This window comes from Trachemys scripta, chromosome 6, assembly GCF_013100865.1.
Source record: "Trachemys scripta elegans isolate TJP31775 chromosome 6, CAS_Tse_1.0, whole genome shotgun sequence".
NCBI classification, from domain to species: Eukaryota; Metazoa; Chordata; order Testudines; family Emydidae; genus Trachemys; species Trachemys scripta.
Window position 1 is genome coordinate 91,919,517 of NC_048303.1, and position 18,114 is coordinate 91,937,630.

Genomic DNA, 18,114 nt, shown 5'->3' on the forward strand with positions numbered 1-18,114 from the left:
ATTTTTTTTTGCTTTACATACATAGGCCAGGAATGTGGTGAGCATCAAGTAATTTTGATTCTTATCCAGTTCTGTTTTATCTAGAGATTTAGGAGCAAATATATAAGCCCAATGATTTTTTAACACACTGCTCCTCCTGTGGACTTGATGAATTTTATTTTAAGATAGTTTAAAGGGTACGTTTTCAGCACAGGGTTATTCCTACACAACTCCCATTAATGCCAATGGGGGCTACTCAGCTCCTTTGTCATACACTGCTTTGAAAAATGACCCCTTGATGTCCTGGATAATCTCTGGGACTCTGGGTGCTGCTGAGCTGAAAAACCAGTTCTAACCCATTGCACCACTGTTTCTTACCCTTCCTGGTACTGGAATAAATTCATATTAATTTCCATGCCATCATCAAGCACCTTTAATTTTAAATGGACAAGGCCAACAATAAATATACAGAATATTTATGGCTCCAACTTTGTGTGCTCCCTGGCCCATTCCCTTCTACTCCCTGTTATCAGTGCTGCTAATAATGACCTGAAGGTCATGAGTTCCATGCAGTTTACTGCATGTGAAGCTATGAAATCAGACCTTAGAACAGTTCTCTCTGCTCTGCATGTAAAGTGAGGTGCACTCAGATACTACTGTGATGAGCATGGTATAACAGTATACATAGACTAGAATAGAACAGAACAATGGCCTGGAGAACGACAGGTCCTCTCTTCCACACCTTTGTTCACTAGACCCCACCATCAAAATCCCACAGAGCAGTGCCCTCCCAGGTCTCCCATGGAAGAGTTCCTGGAAAATTCCAGAGATGGAAGGACAGTCTCACAAAGCTGGCATTTCTCGGTCTCCATAGGGGAACTCTGCAAGAGAAAGCTTTGGTCCACTCACAGAGTGGTGGGGCAGTCAGGGACTAAGTAAGGGATACCGCCACGCAAAAATATTTGGCTTTTTTATACAGAGCACTGCCTGTGAACAATTCACAAACAGACAAGAGGCATAATTCATAAAATTAGTCATTATGAATAATTTGCCCAACTCTGATGATAATATTAAGAAAACTCCAGATTAGCTACAGTCTGTCTGTATATCATTATAGGAAACATGACAATTCTGGGTTAATTAGACATGGAATTAAGCCTAAGAGATCAATTAGCCCATCCATGAACAGAGAATTGTATCACAGGGAAAAATATGCTATACTACAACAATAGCTTTTATAGTAAAACTAAAATAAGGCAGCAAAATTGCAATTGTTATCTTAATACTACTATTTAATGTACTCTAGTAAAACCGTTATGTTTGCTATAATGATAAGCAGCATGGACTGTAGTTAATTTGTAGTTTTCTTAATATCATTACACCTGGGTTATTAATTCAAAATAATTAATTTTATGAATATTCCTTCTTTTTCTCTTTGGGAATTTTTTGCAGACAGAGGTCTGTAGAGGTTCTGTACATCTGCCTGACTTCTATGCAGATGTGTTTATTTGATTTAGATTAATAAAGCATACAATATAAAACATTCTGAGGGACAGATGTGATGATTTTAAGAACCTTTGTGTACAATTTATAAATTCAGTGTGAGATTCTGAACTTTATGTATCTTTGCCAAGCTACCAACTCTATTTTGAAAATGAGGGCTAGTTGCCTTCTCCATGGTCTCTCTGCCTCCATGTTGGACTGAAATTCCAAGGTGTAGTGATACAGGGCAGACAATAGAGGGACATTAACTTAGGATAAGCCTCCATTCAAATATAAACATCCTAGACAATAGGCAGGCTCCCACACAGAAGAACTGGTTTGTCAGGGGAGAAGTTGCCTGGTAACAAGGTCACCTGGTAGGAGTCTGGGATCACCTAAGGAGGCTGATCCAGGAATCACCTGACAGAAGGACTGGAAGGTTGTAAAAGGGTTCACAGGGGGAAAAACCCTCAGAGAGACACTCGCAGGAAGTTTGGGCAGGAGAGGGGAAGTAAATGGATCATCCAAGGTCTAAGGAGGCTAGCTTGGGAGAGAAGGCTCCATGTTTCATAATCCAAGCCAGGCACTGCGATTATGAAAGATCCTGGATGGTCCCATACAGCCCTGACCTCAGGCCAAAGAATGCTCTGAAGCAATGAGAAAACTGAGGTAGGGAAATGCATGTAGGGTTTATTATTTTTGTATAGATCTGTGTATTTCTCATGATGTTAAAGAAAGATCAACAATGTGCTAGAATTTGGTGCAATGTCTGTATGTGTTCTGTGCTACACCTACCATGTGCTCTGAGAGTTAAATTGTGACCAGAATGTCCAGCATGGCTGGAGGTCTGGGAAACGATGTGTTTACACTATGGGGGAGTCTGAAGGGGTCACACTGATAACCGGGACTACACAGTGGCTCTCCACTGCTCCTTACGAAAGACTGAGCCTAATAGGCATGATCTATTGATGTGATCATAACCAATAACATGTTTGTGTTCTGAGCACTGTAAAGAAAATGAACATTTCTCATTAAAAGAAGAAAAATTAAAACTATTGGCTTTTTAAAAATGGTTCTCTCTGTCCAGAATGTTTGAGCCAATGTGAGTTTTACCTGAGTAAGGACTGCAGGCTCTAGCCTTCTCTTTGTGATCACATGTAAACAGGAACCAATGACAAAGTGCCATATAGGAGACTTTTATGTAGAGCTGCTTTATAACTGTTCTAAAGGGAAAGGTTAAAATTCATTCCCTGGCAAAAATGGGAACAACTATTTTTGAAGTTAATGAGAATTGCATCTCTTTACAAAACTCCCATTGACTTCAATGGGAGCAGTTTTGGACACCTCAATAAATCAATGTTCTGCAGTAGAAACATGTTCAGTGGTAAATATTAGTTAAATAAACACAATATATAATATCCTATAGCATATATTAAATACATATATATATAATGTTGAACTCAATACTTTATCATATCATAGTTGAGATTTTCAAAGTAACCTAGGGATTTAGACACATCTTTCAATACATTTACCTGTACTTTAACGGAAGATGTTCCTAAATCCCCTTAGACAGTTTTGAAAATTTCAGTCAATTTAATGATCAATGGACACTTTGTTGAAGAAACCTTGTAAAACAATAGCCAAAGCACACATTCTATAATACATACACAGGGCTCAATCCTGTTAAGCATGGGAATAATTTTATACAGTGAATAGTCACTTTTCTTTCCCATTGACTTTAATGAGTGCCAGAGCGTTTGCAAGATCAGGCCCACATAGCAAATATGTCCATTCTGTAGTAGATATGAAACTGCTTCCTGTTTTTAACTGTAATGGGCAATATTAGATTTCATTAAGCTATTATAAATATTCTAGGATGTATTATAACTATTTACACTGTCACTACACATTATACTGAAGTCAGTGCTTGTGAATACTGTACAGTGCTTGTGAATACTGTAGCAGAAGCTGCAGCAAATAAACTGATTAATAATAAAGGCTCAGTTCATACCCCAAGTCTGGCTGTAGTGGCAGCACAATGATGCAAGCTGCCCACAACCCTTGATCCTCAGACAGCATGGAACCTACCTATACAACACAGGTACGAAAGAGGACAGTTTGAGCCAATGGTACTAATAGCCTGAAATAATCCTGAAGTAAGCTTTATGACACCAGTGCACTATTCTTCCTCTCTCAAATTCGAACGTGTCAGTGGTATTCCTTTCACTAGGGCAGAACTGTTTTTATTTGTAACAAATAATGACCATTTCTCATTTTCTATTCTAAGCGTTCAATAGTATTTCACAAATACTGACTGGTGATAAAACTATGCTTCACAGTTCCCTGTAATACAGGAATCCAGAAACTGTCTCTAGAACTAAGAGCAGTGAAATTTGAATGTATATATAACTAATGAGCAGGATGAACATCTATTCATTAAGAATAAACAAATGAAAAATACTAACCTGCTGATCTGCATGACTTTGCATGAATAGGGTCCAAAGGTAGGGCAGAATCTTATTTATTTTTTTAAAAAAGTGACCAGTAGAGGGCAATCTCTGCCCACAAAAATAGTGTCAAGACACAGTCAACTCCATTTTTTCCTGCTGTTTATTTTGAGTGCATCATTTGAACAACAATCTGATGAAAGTAACCACTGTGGGGAAAATTCTGTTTGCCTTTACATAGGTCCTTTTGACATCAGTGAGGCTGTGTGTGTGAATAAGGCAAACAGAATTAGCTTTACTTTTAGTGGCTGAACTAAGGGGATCAAAAGTGGGAGATGGACACAGTTCTCCATAAACCATAGTAATTAGAAAGGAGAGCGTATTCTCTTTGTTGATTGATACATTTAGAATTCAAACCCTGAGTGTGGCTGTAATTCTTTTAACTTTTTTTCTTAGGGCTATACTGTAAACAGCTACATTGAGGTAACAATCTCCACAACAATATTTGGAAACTCTCAGGAGAATGTGAATCAGAATCCACAAAACCAATACAAGCTTCCATAAATAAGACTGTGGCAATGTACCTTCCTCATTGCATAATAGTCTATTCTAAAGGGAATCCCAATAGTGCTATCAGAACTCCTATAAACCATGAATCTCTTCAAATTAAAGGAAAAATCTTAGAGATTTAGGGTGATACATTTTAATATACTATGGCAAATTCAACATTGTTTTCATGTTTCTTTTTCAAGCAGTTATTTTCAATTCTGTAATTTGCCAAGATACAGAAGATAATTCACATTTTACAATAGAACATTTACAAATTATTCTAGCTATGAAATAAAATGCATATAGTTTGTGCTAGTCCTGGAAGTACCAGGTTGAGGTGGCAGATTTTAAATCTCTTTGGTGTTTATAGTATTAGAGACTGCCATTAAGATTGAAAATTTAACTATCTGGTTTCAAAAATGTATCTAAACTAAAAGACTAGCTTCTACCCAACAATCTGCCTCTGTCATGCACAGTGAACCATTTCACTGTCAAATAATGCTATGTTCCATTGAGAGGTTATTTTCAAGAATGTGTTTGCATTTAAATTCGTGTCAAATCTCCTGACTGATCGATTGACTAGTAAGGGATTTGATTGCTCAGGTGCAGGACTGTGGTACAATGTCAGATATCAGCCAGCACGGCATAGGTATTTTTCATCATTGACAAAATGAAAAGAATAGGCCATAATGTGGCATATTTCTGATGAGCACTAGTGTTTGTATTCTAAGCCATTAGCTGTATTCCAGTTAGAGCACACATTTGCTCAACATAAAGGCAAGTGTTAAAGAAAGAAAGAAAGAAAGAAAGATTCTACACAAGGAAAAACAACAACAAAAACAAACAACAACACAAACCCCAATAGGATACATTTTAGGAAAAATTCCAATACCTTGCATATTGTTTAATCACAGAGGTTACATATTGTTGTTAAAATATATTAAAAATCTTTTAGATTCTTACTGCTTTATGAAAAAGTCTTCTGTTTATATAAAGTGCTTATAAATTTTTCACTATAAGGCTCTTTTAAAAACACCTCTCAGATTAGAGGCCTTGGGAAACCATGGTAAACAATGTTCTAATTACCCTTATTATAACACAACCTTTTGACACTTGAAACGCTTTGCTTCTGAAGAAGGATGTTAGAAAGAGGAGGCCGGGGTATTTGAAATGGAATCTGTTTAATCTAAAAGACAGATGATAATCATTCCAAACATTTAAAGACACAAAAATGATCACACATTTACTAACAAAATGTACTACTAGCTTGTGCCTCACAGAGAAAGTACAGAGAAGCAGGCAGCCTAGATGCACTCAGGCTTAATCTGAGTACTGTGCTCCATCCAAGGGATTTATGCATGCGAACAATTCCAATTATGTTGCAGATATTTCATATTTTCTCATTGATACTTGTATATTAGTTAATGATGTCTACTCTACAGATGATACTGTAGACCCCTTCTCAACAAAACTAAAATGACCCAAACCTCTTCAAATATTTCTAATCAATTTTCAAGCTTTTGCTTTCTTTTGTTTCTGTGTTGGGAAACCCCAGCAATAGACTCTTGCCAACTTGTTTATTATGTACTATCCATGCCTGTCTGTTACTTCAATCCTAACTCTGCCTTCCCACTCAGTGCCAGACATTGTTATACCTGTATGAAGCAGAAGGGATGACCTGTGACTTTTTTTTCCAGGATGCTGCTATTACGGTCACAACTCTATAGGATGACTGACAAGAAGTTCCCTCAGAAACCAAGCATGGTACCTCCATGACAAGCAATAGCCCCTGAGGTCCACTTTTACCCAGCTCCTTCAGGAAGCAATGCAGGACACTGCAACTAGCCTTCCTCTGCCTCATATACAAATGACCCTTTAGCCATTATATTTCTAGCCAAAGGCCAAGGGGTGGGTGGAAAGAGGTGGAGAAGGGGCATCATGAATAATTAAAATAAAGGGGGGGGGTTTGGAAGGTCTCTGATTGCTTTCCATTACACCAGTGTAATTCCTATGTAACACTGAAATGAATGGGGCTAAAATGGGATAAGTAAGATCAGATTCTGGGGTGGGATGGGGTTTCACTGCTTTAATCCTTTAATACAATTACATACAGCATCATTAGCTGCTTTTATTTGGGTGTGCTAGAACCAATGGGGCTGTGGCCTGCCCCCCCAAACTATTATTTAATATAATTATTATATAACATTATTTAATATAGTAGCATTGCATCACACATCAGCCGTTACACTGTGATGTTTAGAAGTCCCTAAATATCTACTGTACCAGAGCCCCTTTAACCCTGTCTAGCTTTCACCAATGAAAGAAACACCACAAATTTGATTTGTGCTCTGACAAAAATTCTCCCTCCTTCTTCCCTCTATTATTTAACTAGTTAATCTGTACACAGAAAGTCCCCTTGAAAGCATATACCTTCTAGAGGCACAAGTTACTTAAAGAAACATAGGCACCAGTGTGCACTGAGAATGTCTGCAGTTTACACATCATTTGAAAGAAAATTAAAGGTGATGGGGTCAGCACATGGTCACAATTCCCTGCTTGAACCATCTGCATATAGAAGATACTGGTTTTTCATTTATTTCTGGTCCCATGCCAATCCCTCCCCCCCAAAAAAAGATATTGCTAAAGAAAGTGGATTGGTTTAGCCCCATTGGGACCTTTATAGTTCAAGATGCCTGAAACTCACTTGAAATTCTGATAATGGGGGAGAGACAAGCTGTCTTCTTGCTTTATTGCACTATTCCTTTTCCTATGCTGTTTGTGATGGAGGACTTTACAGCTTTTACAGTATATCACAGAAGATGGAACTGGAAATGTTGCAGTGGACTAGGATCGAGCACAAAAAAAATATATAGATCTATTACAGTCTCAGGGATTGACTGACAACATGGACATTAGCTTCCAAAATAGTCATGGGTCTGGAAAAATACAGATAACAGCATAAATCCACATGGCATGAAAAAGCCTACAATTCCACTAGCGAAAGCGCTGTATCCAAAGCATCTAAAACCACTGAGACAGCAAGCCCAGTAACTTGTTAGTTGTGCATTGTGTGCAAGAGTTTCAGATTCAATACAAACAAACAATGCAGACTGAAATGGCATGGTGGACGGAGAGGAAGGAACAGGAGAATGATCTGAAAGCTCATGCAAAACAGAGACTGTCTCTAATTATGAGAAGCAATCATGACATTACCTCCAACCTACCGTCTATTGGACTCTTACCTTTTTGACGTCCCTCACTAGATGATACAAAGTGTTGGATGGTCCATGTCTCTGTAAATGACAGATAAAGAAGAATCAAATATTTTTGCCTTATACAGAAGCCACGTAGGAGATAAAATGTAAAATCTGGAAGGTGCTCTATTCATGTAAAGTTTTCCTGGTTAATCACCCAGCCAAACATATGCACACCTCTACTAATCAGTAACACTTCAGTCACACAAATTTACCCATTCTTTTCAAATAAACGACAACAGCATAGCTTCGTCCAACATCCTTCAGAAAATTCTCAGGCTCTCTCTTCTCAATTAATAGACATGTCCCAGGTTAGATAGTCAAAGAACAAGCCAATCAAAGAGCAGGTGTGTACCTTTGGATTTAGGGCAGCACAGATACTTGTTTTTCTATTATGTGTATGAGTTGAGTCAAATCTTGTAGTGTTTGATATTTTGGAGACACTTAACTTCTGGCCACCACAAGTAAATTAGTAATATATGCCCCTGAGGCCCATAGTGTGAAAGCCTGTGATGGGGTACCTAATCTACACAGGCATACAAGGGGTTAATCATGCCCTGCCCCAGAAGGAGCAATGGAGGTGAGTTCTCTGAGTGGCCCAGAGTGGCTGCATGAAGCACAGCCAATCAGGGAGGAATTGCAGGGAGCAACCAATCCACGCCCAATAGGCTCAGATAAAAGAGAGCAGCAGGACAGAATAGGGTCAGTGGCTGCTGGGAACCCAGGGAGTAAGGACTGTATCCCTGGAGGGCTGAGAGAACTAAGTTCCTTGGACAGAACAGCTGCTAGCAGGGACAGGGGGAGAGAGAGGGGGCTCCTGGCTTGCTGCTGGGACTGAGCAGCAGAGTGCCCTGAAGTGAGGGCAAAGAAGGTGCTGGGGCCATGGGGAAGTGGCCCAGGGAAATAGAGCAGCATTGATGGGAGGTTACGGAGGAGAAGCAGGAGGCTGCTATTTACAGTGTCCCTGGGTTTGGGTCCGGAGTAGTGGGTGGGCCTGTGTCCCCCCAACTTGCCACTGGGGAAGAGGCTGGACTGTTGAACAGAGATACCCTCCCCCGGAAGGGAGAAACAGATGATGACCTAGCCATAGGGCTGAGTCGCAAAGAGGATGCTGCAGTTCTGGGAGCTGAGAGAGGAGCTGTAGGTGGGAGCAGAGACAGAGTGCCAGTGTGCAGACTGCAGACATGGGTGTTGGCCTCGAGCCAATCCCCAGCACGACCAGGAAGAGGTGCCAGTTTAGCGGTGAGGGCTGAACCCTGTGACATACCCAATGAGGGCATGGATTTGAAACGTATAGGCAGAACAAAGCCATGTATCCATGTATCATGACACAACTCCTTTCAGTTGGACTGAAATAGAAATCATCTGAACCAGACATTGATGTAAATTGGGAGTTTTCCCCAACAGCACCCAAATAATTTTTTTGGCATGCTGTTATGATGAGGGTGACAGAAGTGAGTGTTGGTGTGGGAAGTGCTGTAAGCAACTAGAGCAGTGCAATACTCAAACATTTGCTTTAAGGATTTTTGCTTTTTTTTGGAGAAAGACATTTTGGAAATAAAATTTGTAAAAGTAAAATCTATTAATTTTGGAAAATTTGGGGATTGCAAAACTGGTGAAATTTTGCATGATGGTATACCAACTCCAAGCTTTCAAAAATCATAAGTCAGCCCCCCCCCGCATCATGAGATTTTTCTTAAAATCATAAGATTTACAAAACAATATATGTAGGGTTATTTTTTATAAGCTTTCTGGTGTTGGAGTATTTAAGCGGGGAAGCGCCGGCTATTCTTCAGGTCCTAGCTTGCCCACAACTTCCCTGCCAATGGCCTGTCTAAGCACAAGGTTTATCATACTGAACTACAACTCCCAGCAAACACTCGATGCCGTCTGCAACTTCAGTGACCTTTATTTAACCACACTTCATGATGTGTATTTAGACAGAGGAAGCAGGAAGCAATAGTGAATTTTCATGATAAGAGTCAAACCCAAGAAAGCAATGTTGGCTTGTGATGTAAGAAAATAGTAACTCTTTTGTGGAGAAAGTGTTGGCTGTGCTGGGCACCATTGTGTCATTTTAGGGTGGGCGGGTGGTGAAACAAACACATGAACAAATAGATAGAAAATTTGCCTTAGCTTGGCCCTACCGTATTGTACAGTTCCTCTAGTCGGGAGAGGGTGAGAAACCGATGCATGCTTACTCCATTCTCAATGAGCAATTTCACAAAATCCACTCTGTCCAACACCAGGGCATCCAGCATTGCCTGCTCAAGGGATCCCACCTGCAAAGGAAAGGATTCACTCAGATTGTTCCTGTGTTTAGAGGACAGCCTCTAGATGCTACTGTCACTCTAGCATGGGGAGGGTTTGGTGTTTTGACAGAATTCCCTTAGCTCTCCCATCACATTTTTAAATCTATTTTGGTTTCCCTGTTTCAAAGTATCAGTACAAAAATGAAAAGATCAGTGTGCTAAGATCAATACACTCTGATAAATCTGGATCAGGACCTAAGAACTGAAAGGTTCAGTTCTTAGGTAGCAGGTGACCAAGTCACTACCCTAGTCAGCTTTTCATTATTAGTGTCACTCTCTTGACAAACATTTTGTTTCTTTTGATTTTGCACTTTGTGCTCTTTCCTACTAAGTGAATATTGTCGCACAAGCAGCCTAGAAGGGTTTGAAACCAGGGAAGCAGAAATTTTTTTTTAAACAGCATTTCCAACAAAGGCCAAATGCAACGGATAGATCACATCCATCATACGCACAGTCCTGGCTTTCTTCTGTTCTGGGGAGGTACTTCGTACCTACAGCTTTTAGCTTGTGAACTGAATTTACACAATAGATTTTACAGAGATTGCCACTGTGATTTTGTAATGGAGAAAGGCATCACTAGCTGCTGCTGCGTATGTTTTGCATGCTTATTTCCAATAGAGAATGCAAGAGAAATATTCAGGTTAACTGAAAAACTGGCTAGCAAGGCTCCTTTGCAAATCCCGACTTTGTGAGTAGCAAGAACTGTAGAATACATTTAAAATAAAAATGCAACAAATGTATTTAAACATAGGCAATTTTCTTTGATGCAATTGCTCTGGGAGTCTCACATTGTGATAGTTTGTGTCTGATGACACCTGATAGGTATCTAACTTAAACTTACTACATCATGACAGATTATCATAAGTATTAGCATACAATGTCGTGTGGATATTCAGAAAAGTTAAAAAAAAAATCTCACTTTCCCCATAACTATATTTTAATGGGTTTTTTTTGCACACAAAAAGGTTTGCAGCAGACATTCACTGGCAGTTTGCAGAACAAATTTTAATATAGCTTAGTTTTTGTTGTTTATCTCGTGGAAAGTGTGGCAGTGGATGCAATGACCTAGATGCATCACTAAATGGCCTCATTTCCTTTAAGAAGAGCAGAGAACTTTTATGATCTATCCTGCCTTCGGTAACTCTGACCAGGGAAACTTGAGTTGGACTTGAACATGTCTCAGTATGTTGTAAACACCGTATTTGTCTGTTTTTAAAAAAAAAATGCATTCACTTTCATGTCAGATTTTAAGCGTTTCTGTAGAAGATAGTATATACTGTACCGGCCACTGTTGCCCATAAATAAAGATCTGACTGCGAGCGATGTCTACTCTGTTCCAGGCCAAAGCTAGGCTCAGTTGGTCTGGAGCAGATGCATTAGCTCCTGTATATAAACAGACAGGGAGAGAAAAAAAAGGCATACTTTAGATCCAGTCAATGGCCCAACACTAGAATATGAAATCTCTTCACTTAGTCATAACTCCCACTGATGTCAATGGCAATTCTTCCTGAGTAAGAACTTCACAACTGGGCCCTATATCATCAAACACAACCCTTCCCCTGCACTCCTGCAATAAAATATTTATATAGCACTTTTCACCTAAGCAAAGATTAATAAATTATGCCTCAGCACCCTTGTGAAATACAAGTATAATATCCACTCAAATAGGGACCAGAAATAGAACCCAGTTGTCCTGACTGTCTCCTGCTCCAATTGCAAGATCATATATACAGAGGCATGTGCCCAATCTACAAACATGTCAGTCTTGTACCTGCCTTGACTGATTACGTATTAAGAAGCCTCCACTTTCTATGCATATAGAGGGGGGAGGGATAGCTCAGTGGTTTGAGCATTGGCCTGCTAAACCCAGGGTTGTGAGTTCAATCCTTGAGGGGGCCACTTGGGGATCTGGGGCAAAATCAGTACTTGGTCCTGCTAGTGAAGGCAGGGGGCTGGACTCGATGACCTTTCAAGGTCCCTTCCAGTTCTAGGAGATAGGATATCTCCATTAATTTAATTTATATTAGTGCTGGATACCTGAGGGTTCTGCATTATAATAAGGATTTGTATTACTCACAAAGAAAATACTTGCATTATATCTTCTTTTACCAGTATGGATGAACAGCAAGTTCCATAGCAGAGAAATTCATACGAGCAAGCATGACATATAGCTGATAATGAAATGTAATATTACTTTCTTTAACTAAGAGAGTATGCAGCTCAAGCTTATGAGACGGTTGTTGTTTTTGGAAAGACAAAGTTCTTTACTTCAGTTTTAACTGATTTTGTGGGACATTCCTGATCTGCCTTTTTTTTTTTTTAAATGTTCTGCTAAGGACTTCAGGGTTATTGAGCTGATTTGTAGCCAAAAACAATATCCGAACTTCAGTATTAACAATAAGAATTAGTATTAATGGACTGATCAGCAAAATAAATAAGAGCCTTTTAATTTTGCTGGTAGGGAGCAGAAGTAAACTCTAGTATTAAGGCTTGTTTTTAGTTGTTCTAATACTCTGAGGGCTTGTCTACACTTACCAGAGGATCAACGCTGTGGCGATCGATGCATCAGCAGTCGATTTAGTGGGTCTAGCGAAGACCTGCTAAATTGACCGCTGATCGTGCTTCTGTGGACTCCTGCCTGTACTCCACCTGATCAAGAAGAGTAAGGGGAGTCGACGTGAGAGCATCTCCCGTCGACGTCTCGTAGTGTGGACCCCACGGTAAGTAGACCTAAGCTACATTGATTTGAGTTACGCTATTCATGTAACTCAAATTGTGTAGCTTAGATCGACTTTTCTCTTTAGTGTAGACAAGGTCTAACTTCTTTTCTGATTTTATACTCATTATACTGAAAACTAGTCCCCACTGGCTGGGCACAGCTAACGGCTTTAAAGTACTTGAAAATGGTTCTGCTCCCATTTAGTTACTATACAAAATCATGCACCTTTCTAGAAGAAAGCAGCCCTCTGAAATCAGAAGCACAGTACTATGTAGTATATTGAACATTAAAATTCTGTGTGAAGGATAAGTCCACCCTAGGAGGGATTACACTACAATTTAATTTCTTAATTCTTAACTTTTCAGTCACCTCCTTGTAGCAAGACTAAGTCAAATATTTTTTCGTCTAAAGCAATTATTTTTCTTTAAGGGCTACATTAAAGAGTTGTGATTATGTGTCACACAGGACAGTTTCATATCACTAAGGAAAAGAGCCACAACATAAAAGGTAAAAAATGCAAACAAGAAAAGAAAAAAAAGGGGAAAGAAAATGAGAACTTCAACAGAGTAAATCACTGAAGTTATAATTAAGAAATAACAATACTACTCCTGTAAATAAGACAGACATAGGTGCTTGCTATTTTTTATAAACATAGAGACTCAGAGTCTTCCCTCATTCATGCAGATAGACCTACACTGAAGTAGACCCCCTTGTTGCTACATATGTGTAAACAAGAGCAGAATCTTATCCAGTGTATTTATACCTGGGAGGGACAAAAGAAGGGCCCTATAATTCTATTTAAGTAAACAGAAAAAACCACTCCAATCTCAGGCTCTCTTGGCCTGATCCTGCTTCCATCAAAACTAGTGGCAAAACTGTCACTGACTACATTGAGGAAGGATGAGGCCCTGTGTGCCATGATGTGTGAAGATGTAAATTCAATACATATTGCCAGATAAAAATCCCCCTCTCCCCCAAACAAATCATCATGGCAAATCCCAAAGGGACATGTCTTCCTTGCAGATCAAGCGCCACTCAGATTAATCTTTGGCAAGGTCCTTAGGGTGGTCTGGCTTGATATTCAATTTATGTCCATCACTGGCAATCTTCTCACGCCACCCATATTTCTGGCTCCCACGTGCTTGCTGACCATGTTGTGGCATTCCATGATACATGACTGGAATTCATTGGTCTTCCATTCTAATAATATGTCCATGTAAATAACAGACCCTGTCAAACCCTCAATGGACCTCCTCCACAAATGCTGGGAGGAAAGATGAGGCTTGCAGGGTCACTCTGAGAAATAACAGATCTGGTGGTCAGATAAAGGGATGAATTCCAGAATCAAAGAGCCTTGATGGAGAACACACAGCCAACTCTTCCTTCTGATCTGAAGCAAGGAATCTCCAGTTCTGCTGAGATCAACTGCAGTAGTATAGCCTGGGGATAGAGCAGAGGTGGGCAAACTATGGGGGACCCGCGGGACCATCCTACCCGGCCCCTGAGCTCCCGGCCGCAGAGGCCAGCCCCCGGTCACTCCCCAGCTGTTCCCCCTCCCCCGCAGCTTCAGCATGCCGCACCACCAGTGTTCTGGCCTGCTGCTCTGGCCGGGCAGCATGGGCGGTGTGGCTGGCTGGCTCTGGCCGGGTGGCAGGGCTGCGAGCTCCTGCCGCCCTGAGTAGCATGGTAAGGGGGTGGAGAGCAGGGGGGCTGGATGGGGCAGAGGGTTCCAGGGGTCAGAGGACAGGGAACAGTTGGATGGGGTGGAGGTTGGGGGGGGGCAGTTAGGGGACAGGGCTCTTTTAAATTGCCTGGGCCCCTGGGCAATTGCCCCCTTTCCCTCCCCCCGACCCCTCTTGTCAGCAGGTCTGTTCCCAAACTCTTATTCCAGTGGACACTTTTCTGTTCTATTCAGGTTCTTATCATTGTGGTATCTGAGTGCCTTCCAGTAGTGACACATCACTAACTTCTATCACGTGTGGTTCATTCTCCCTCTCATCCTCTGCTCACAAGGAAAATTATCTTTACAGTGTGTTTTGTTTTGGAAGGGTTTTTGTTTTGTAATGTACACACTGCTGTGGGTTTATAGTAGAAAAGAGGAAGAAGTGGAAGGTGGTGAGGTCTGTGAGGGTCCTTAATAGCCATGGGAGTTAATTCCAAAGTCTTAGACTGGCCCCTTGGAAAGCTCTGTCTCCAGCACAGATGAGCTTTACCTTTATGGTAGAAAATTCCATTGTGCCCAGGGAGTAGAGTTGTAAACCACAGTCCTCATCCTGGAGTTTTAGGTGATCTTTTAGATATCCTGGGCGCAGGCCATTGAGTACCTTGAACTTAACTTGATGATCTATGAAAGTCAGTAGAGAGAGCAGAGGACTTGTCTGATGTGCTTGTGGTAGCCTGTGTTATTGAGGAGACATACTGCAGTATCCTGTACTAGCTGGAATTTCCTAGAGACACAGTGCTCAGTGTAAAACCTGCGATGGATTCTCTAGGATAGTCTCTCTCTCTTTTTTTTTTTAATGTTCATGGTCAAGAATCTAGAGGGGGTGCCCCCGAGACATTGCATTGTCCAGATAATCATGTCTGAAGGAGAATCCAAAAGAGTCACTTCTTCCCTGATGCTTTTAAGCACAACTTCATGTCAAACATTCTCTCTGTTCCATCATATCATTAGAGCTGAAGGGTGTTAGATTAGAAAAATAACAATCTACATTGACTCCTCTGTCTCCTACTGCATTTGTATCTTGTACAGCTTAAAGAACATTACTGGCAGTTAACAAAAAAAAATTGACAATAACAATTATATTAATAAATAGGGGAGCAGTTAACAGACTCCTGCCAATCTCTGAAACATACTGTACTGAGCTAATGCCATGTCCTTTTGTGTCAAATGTTCAGTGAATTCATGGCTGACAGACCCATCACACTGTGCCTTCCAGGACAATCAGATGCTACATGATGGATGCTCTGTAAGCATGAATCATGACTTATTCACAAGCTGGAGGAGTGCACAGGCATCAGGTTTACATTAGCCTCGCAAATGGTTCAGTGAACATATCAGTGAATTATGTGGCAGTCATGTCATAATGAGTATATACATACAGTGTGCCTCTTCCAAAATATTAACAATTCAGACACTGAAAGGACTTGGGAAGCCCTGTGTGTCCATTGGATGGAAACATGACAGTGCTGTCAACATTCTTCAGGCATTGCAAAAGCCTTGTGATCCTGCAGGACCCAGCCTTTCCCTTATAGTGTATTATGAATTGAGGATCTTTGATACACCACAAAAAACAGGCATTTGTAGTACTAATCACAGATATTGTTGCCTTTAACTTTCTTGTTTCATACTTTCTTCTTGGAAAAAGCAGCTCTAACAACACAAAATCGATTGCCACTGTTGTTAAAGATAGGCAAATGTAGACTGCATGAGCTGTAGCAAGAAAATTTCTTACCACAAAATCATATAACTGCAAATCTACTTCCCACATGTTCAAGCGAGTCTTGGAACAATGTGTTGTTGTAGCACCCGGGCAATATAACCTGAAAACTGGTTTGGATACCATTCTCTGTCTTATTGGAGATCACCTTAAACTTAAAGCAAGGTGATGCTGAAGACATGATTAAGCAAAGTGCAGGTTTTTTGTGGCTCTTTAGAACAAACAAGGAAACAATCTCTCAAACTCTGTACAAGCTTTAAATATGTGAAATGTTTGAGGCAAGAGAGTTCCTGCACTATAAGGAAATGTATCTGACTCCGTCTTAAAAGGCAATGAGCTGGTAGCAAGATTCACGATAGGCAAGAATTGATGCTGCTCTGCTCCAAACCCTCCTACCGTCTACTATTCCCTATGAACTCCTCATTGTGGGTGCTGGGATTATTAATTAGCATTTATATAGCACCCAATGAGTGGTGGGCAAGGGTTACAAAATCCTTCTCAACGACATTGTGACAAATCAGCCAGTAATTGCTCTCTCTTCCCTCTTTTCCTTTCTCGATATAGCTGTAAAGATGGGCCAGAACTAAAACCCTGTATCCAAACACTCCTGAATTTCAGGATAGTTCAGGTCCAATCTTCAAAGCTTGGGTCCATATTTGCTTATTAGTAAAAAATGAAGCAAACTGATTAGCATAACTGCCTTAAACTTCTTGATTCAAGTTAATTAAAACATGCACATCTACAAAAAATGGTCAGAACTGTCATTCACTGTGAATGCAAACATGCAGAAAGACAACTGAAAATTATTTTAGACTTGAAGAGATTTCACTTAGCTGAACACATTGATTTAAAAAAAGTCATACACATTCCCTACATTTTCCTGTTCTTTACAATCAAGAAGCTTGATGTTAACAAGAAGACAGGTGATATAAAGTAGAATCTAGAAAATTTCTCTTCTTTCATCCTCTTCAGAAAGTCAGAAATCAAGCAACTTTTGAATGGCATAAGAGATTGAAGATGGGGTGCTCAAACTGAAAATTTTAGCTCTTCAAATTCTTGAGCGAACTATCAGTGCTGCCCTCAGCATGCTACAAAATCATGGATATCAGCAAAGCATCGAAAGAGATGTAAATAAATTACCCTCAGAGGATCAACCTCCTTCTGAAATAATAGATCACTTCAATGAAAATGGTGTCTTATACTACCAATATGGATGAAGAGGCAACACCTTTTACATTTACTGAGCAAGGAGAAGATATGAATAGCTGATACTTGCAAAAATGATATTCTAGACCAGACAGGACCACTGCAGGGTATATATCCTGATCATAAACTTAGTATTGCAGCAGGAGCTGGTACTGCAAAGAACTTTTTTAATAGAAAATGACCCTTCCCTGGCTTATAAATCATCCTCTTTGGCTGCACAGAGAATTACATTGTAGGAGGAGCACTACTGGGGTTGAAGTCTTTGGGGAATACATGTTGGGATTCAAACCTTGGAAAAATACCTGGAAAAAAGCAGAATGTCAAATTTAAGGAGCCGATCTGTGTCCTACTAACAAACAGGGATGAAGAACTGCAGTTTCTGTGATTGTCTTAATAGCAAATGTCAAGTTTTCACACTTTAGGCAGAGAATAGTGGAAGGATCCTGTTAAAATCATTAAAATCAGAATAACATTTTGAAATCACGTATTTCCCGGGTTTGCGATTTTTATTTATTTAAGCAAAGGATGATTTTTGGTTTCTTTGGACGAACTTCTTTTCCTTAATTCTGTGTGAAAATGTCCATAATGCCTTGAGATTTTAACTACACTTGTTACTATGGAGTAGCAGCAAAACATTAATGTTAACCACAAACCAAATGGCATCTGTGTTAAAAATAAAGAGAGAGATTCAGAAATGTTATTAGAAAAGCCTTTGTTTGGTTG

The 18,114-nt window shown here is 40.1% G+C and overlaps 1 protein-coding gene across 4 annotated transcripts in view; it reads right to left on the reverse strand.

The window, feature by feature from the left end:
- The window catches only part of TRPM3 (transient receptor potential cation channel subfamily M member 3), a 395,690-nt gene that overhangs the window by 62,976 nt on the left and 314,600 nt on the right, over positions 1-18,114 (reverse strand). For all 4 annotated transcript variants that reach the window (XM_034773284.1, XM_034773283.1, XM_034773282.1 and 1 more), the window contains exons 10-12: positions 11,309-11,409; positions 9,862-9,996; positions 7,703-7,753 (exon numbers count right to left, since the gene is read on the reverse strand). In XM_034773284.1, the coding sequence (XP_034629175.1) occupies positions 7,703-7,753; positions 9,862-9,996; positions 11,309-11,409 (287 nt within the window). The remainder of the gene's footprint in view (positions 1-7,702; positions 7,754-9,861; positions 9,997-11,308; positions 11,410-18,114) is intronic.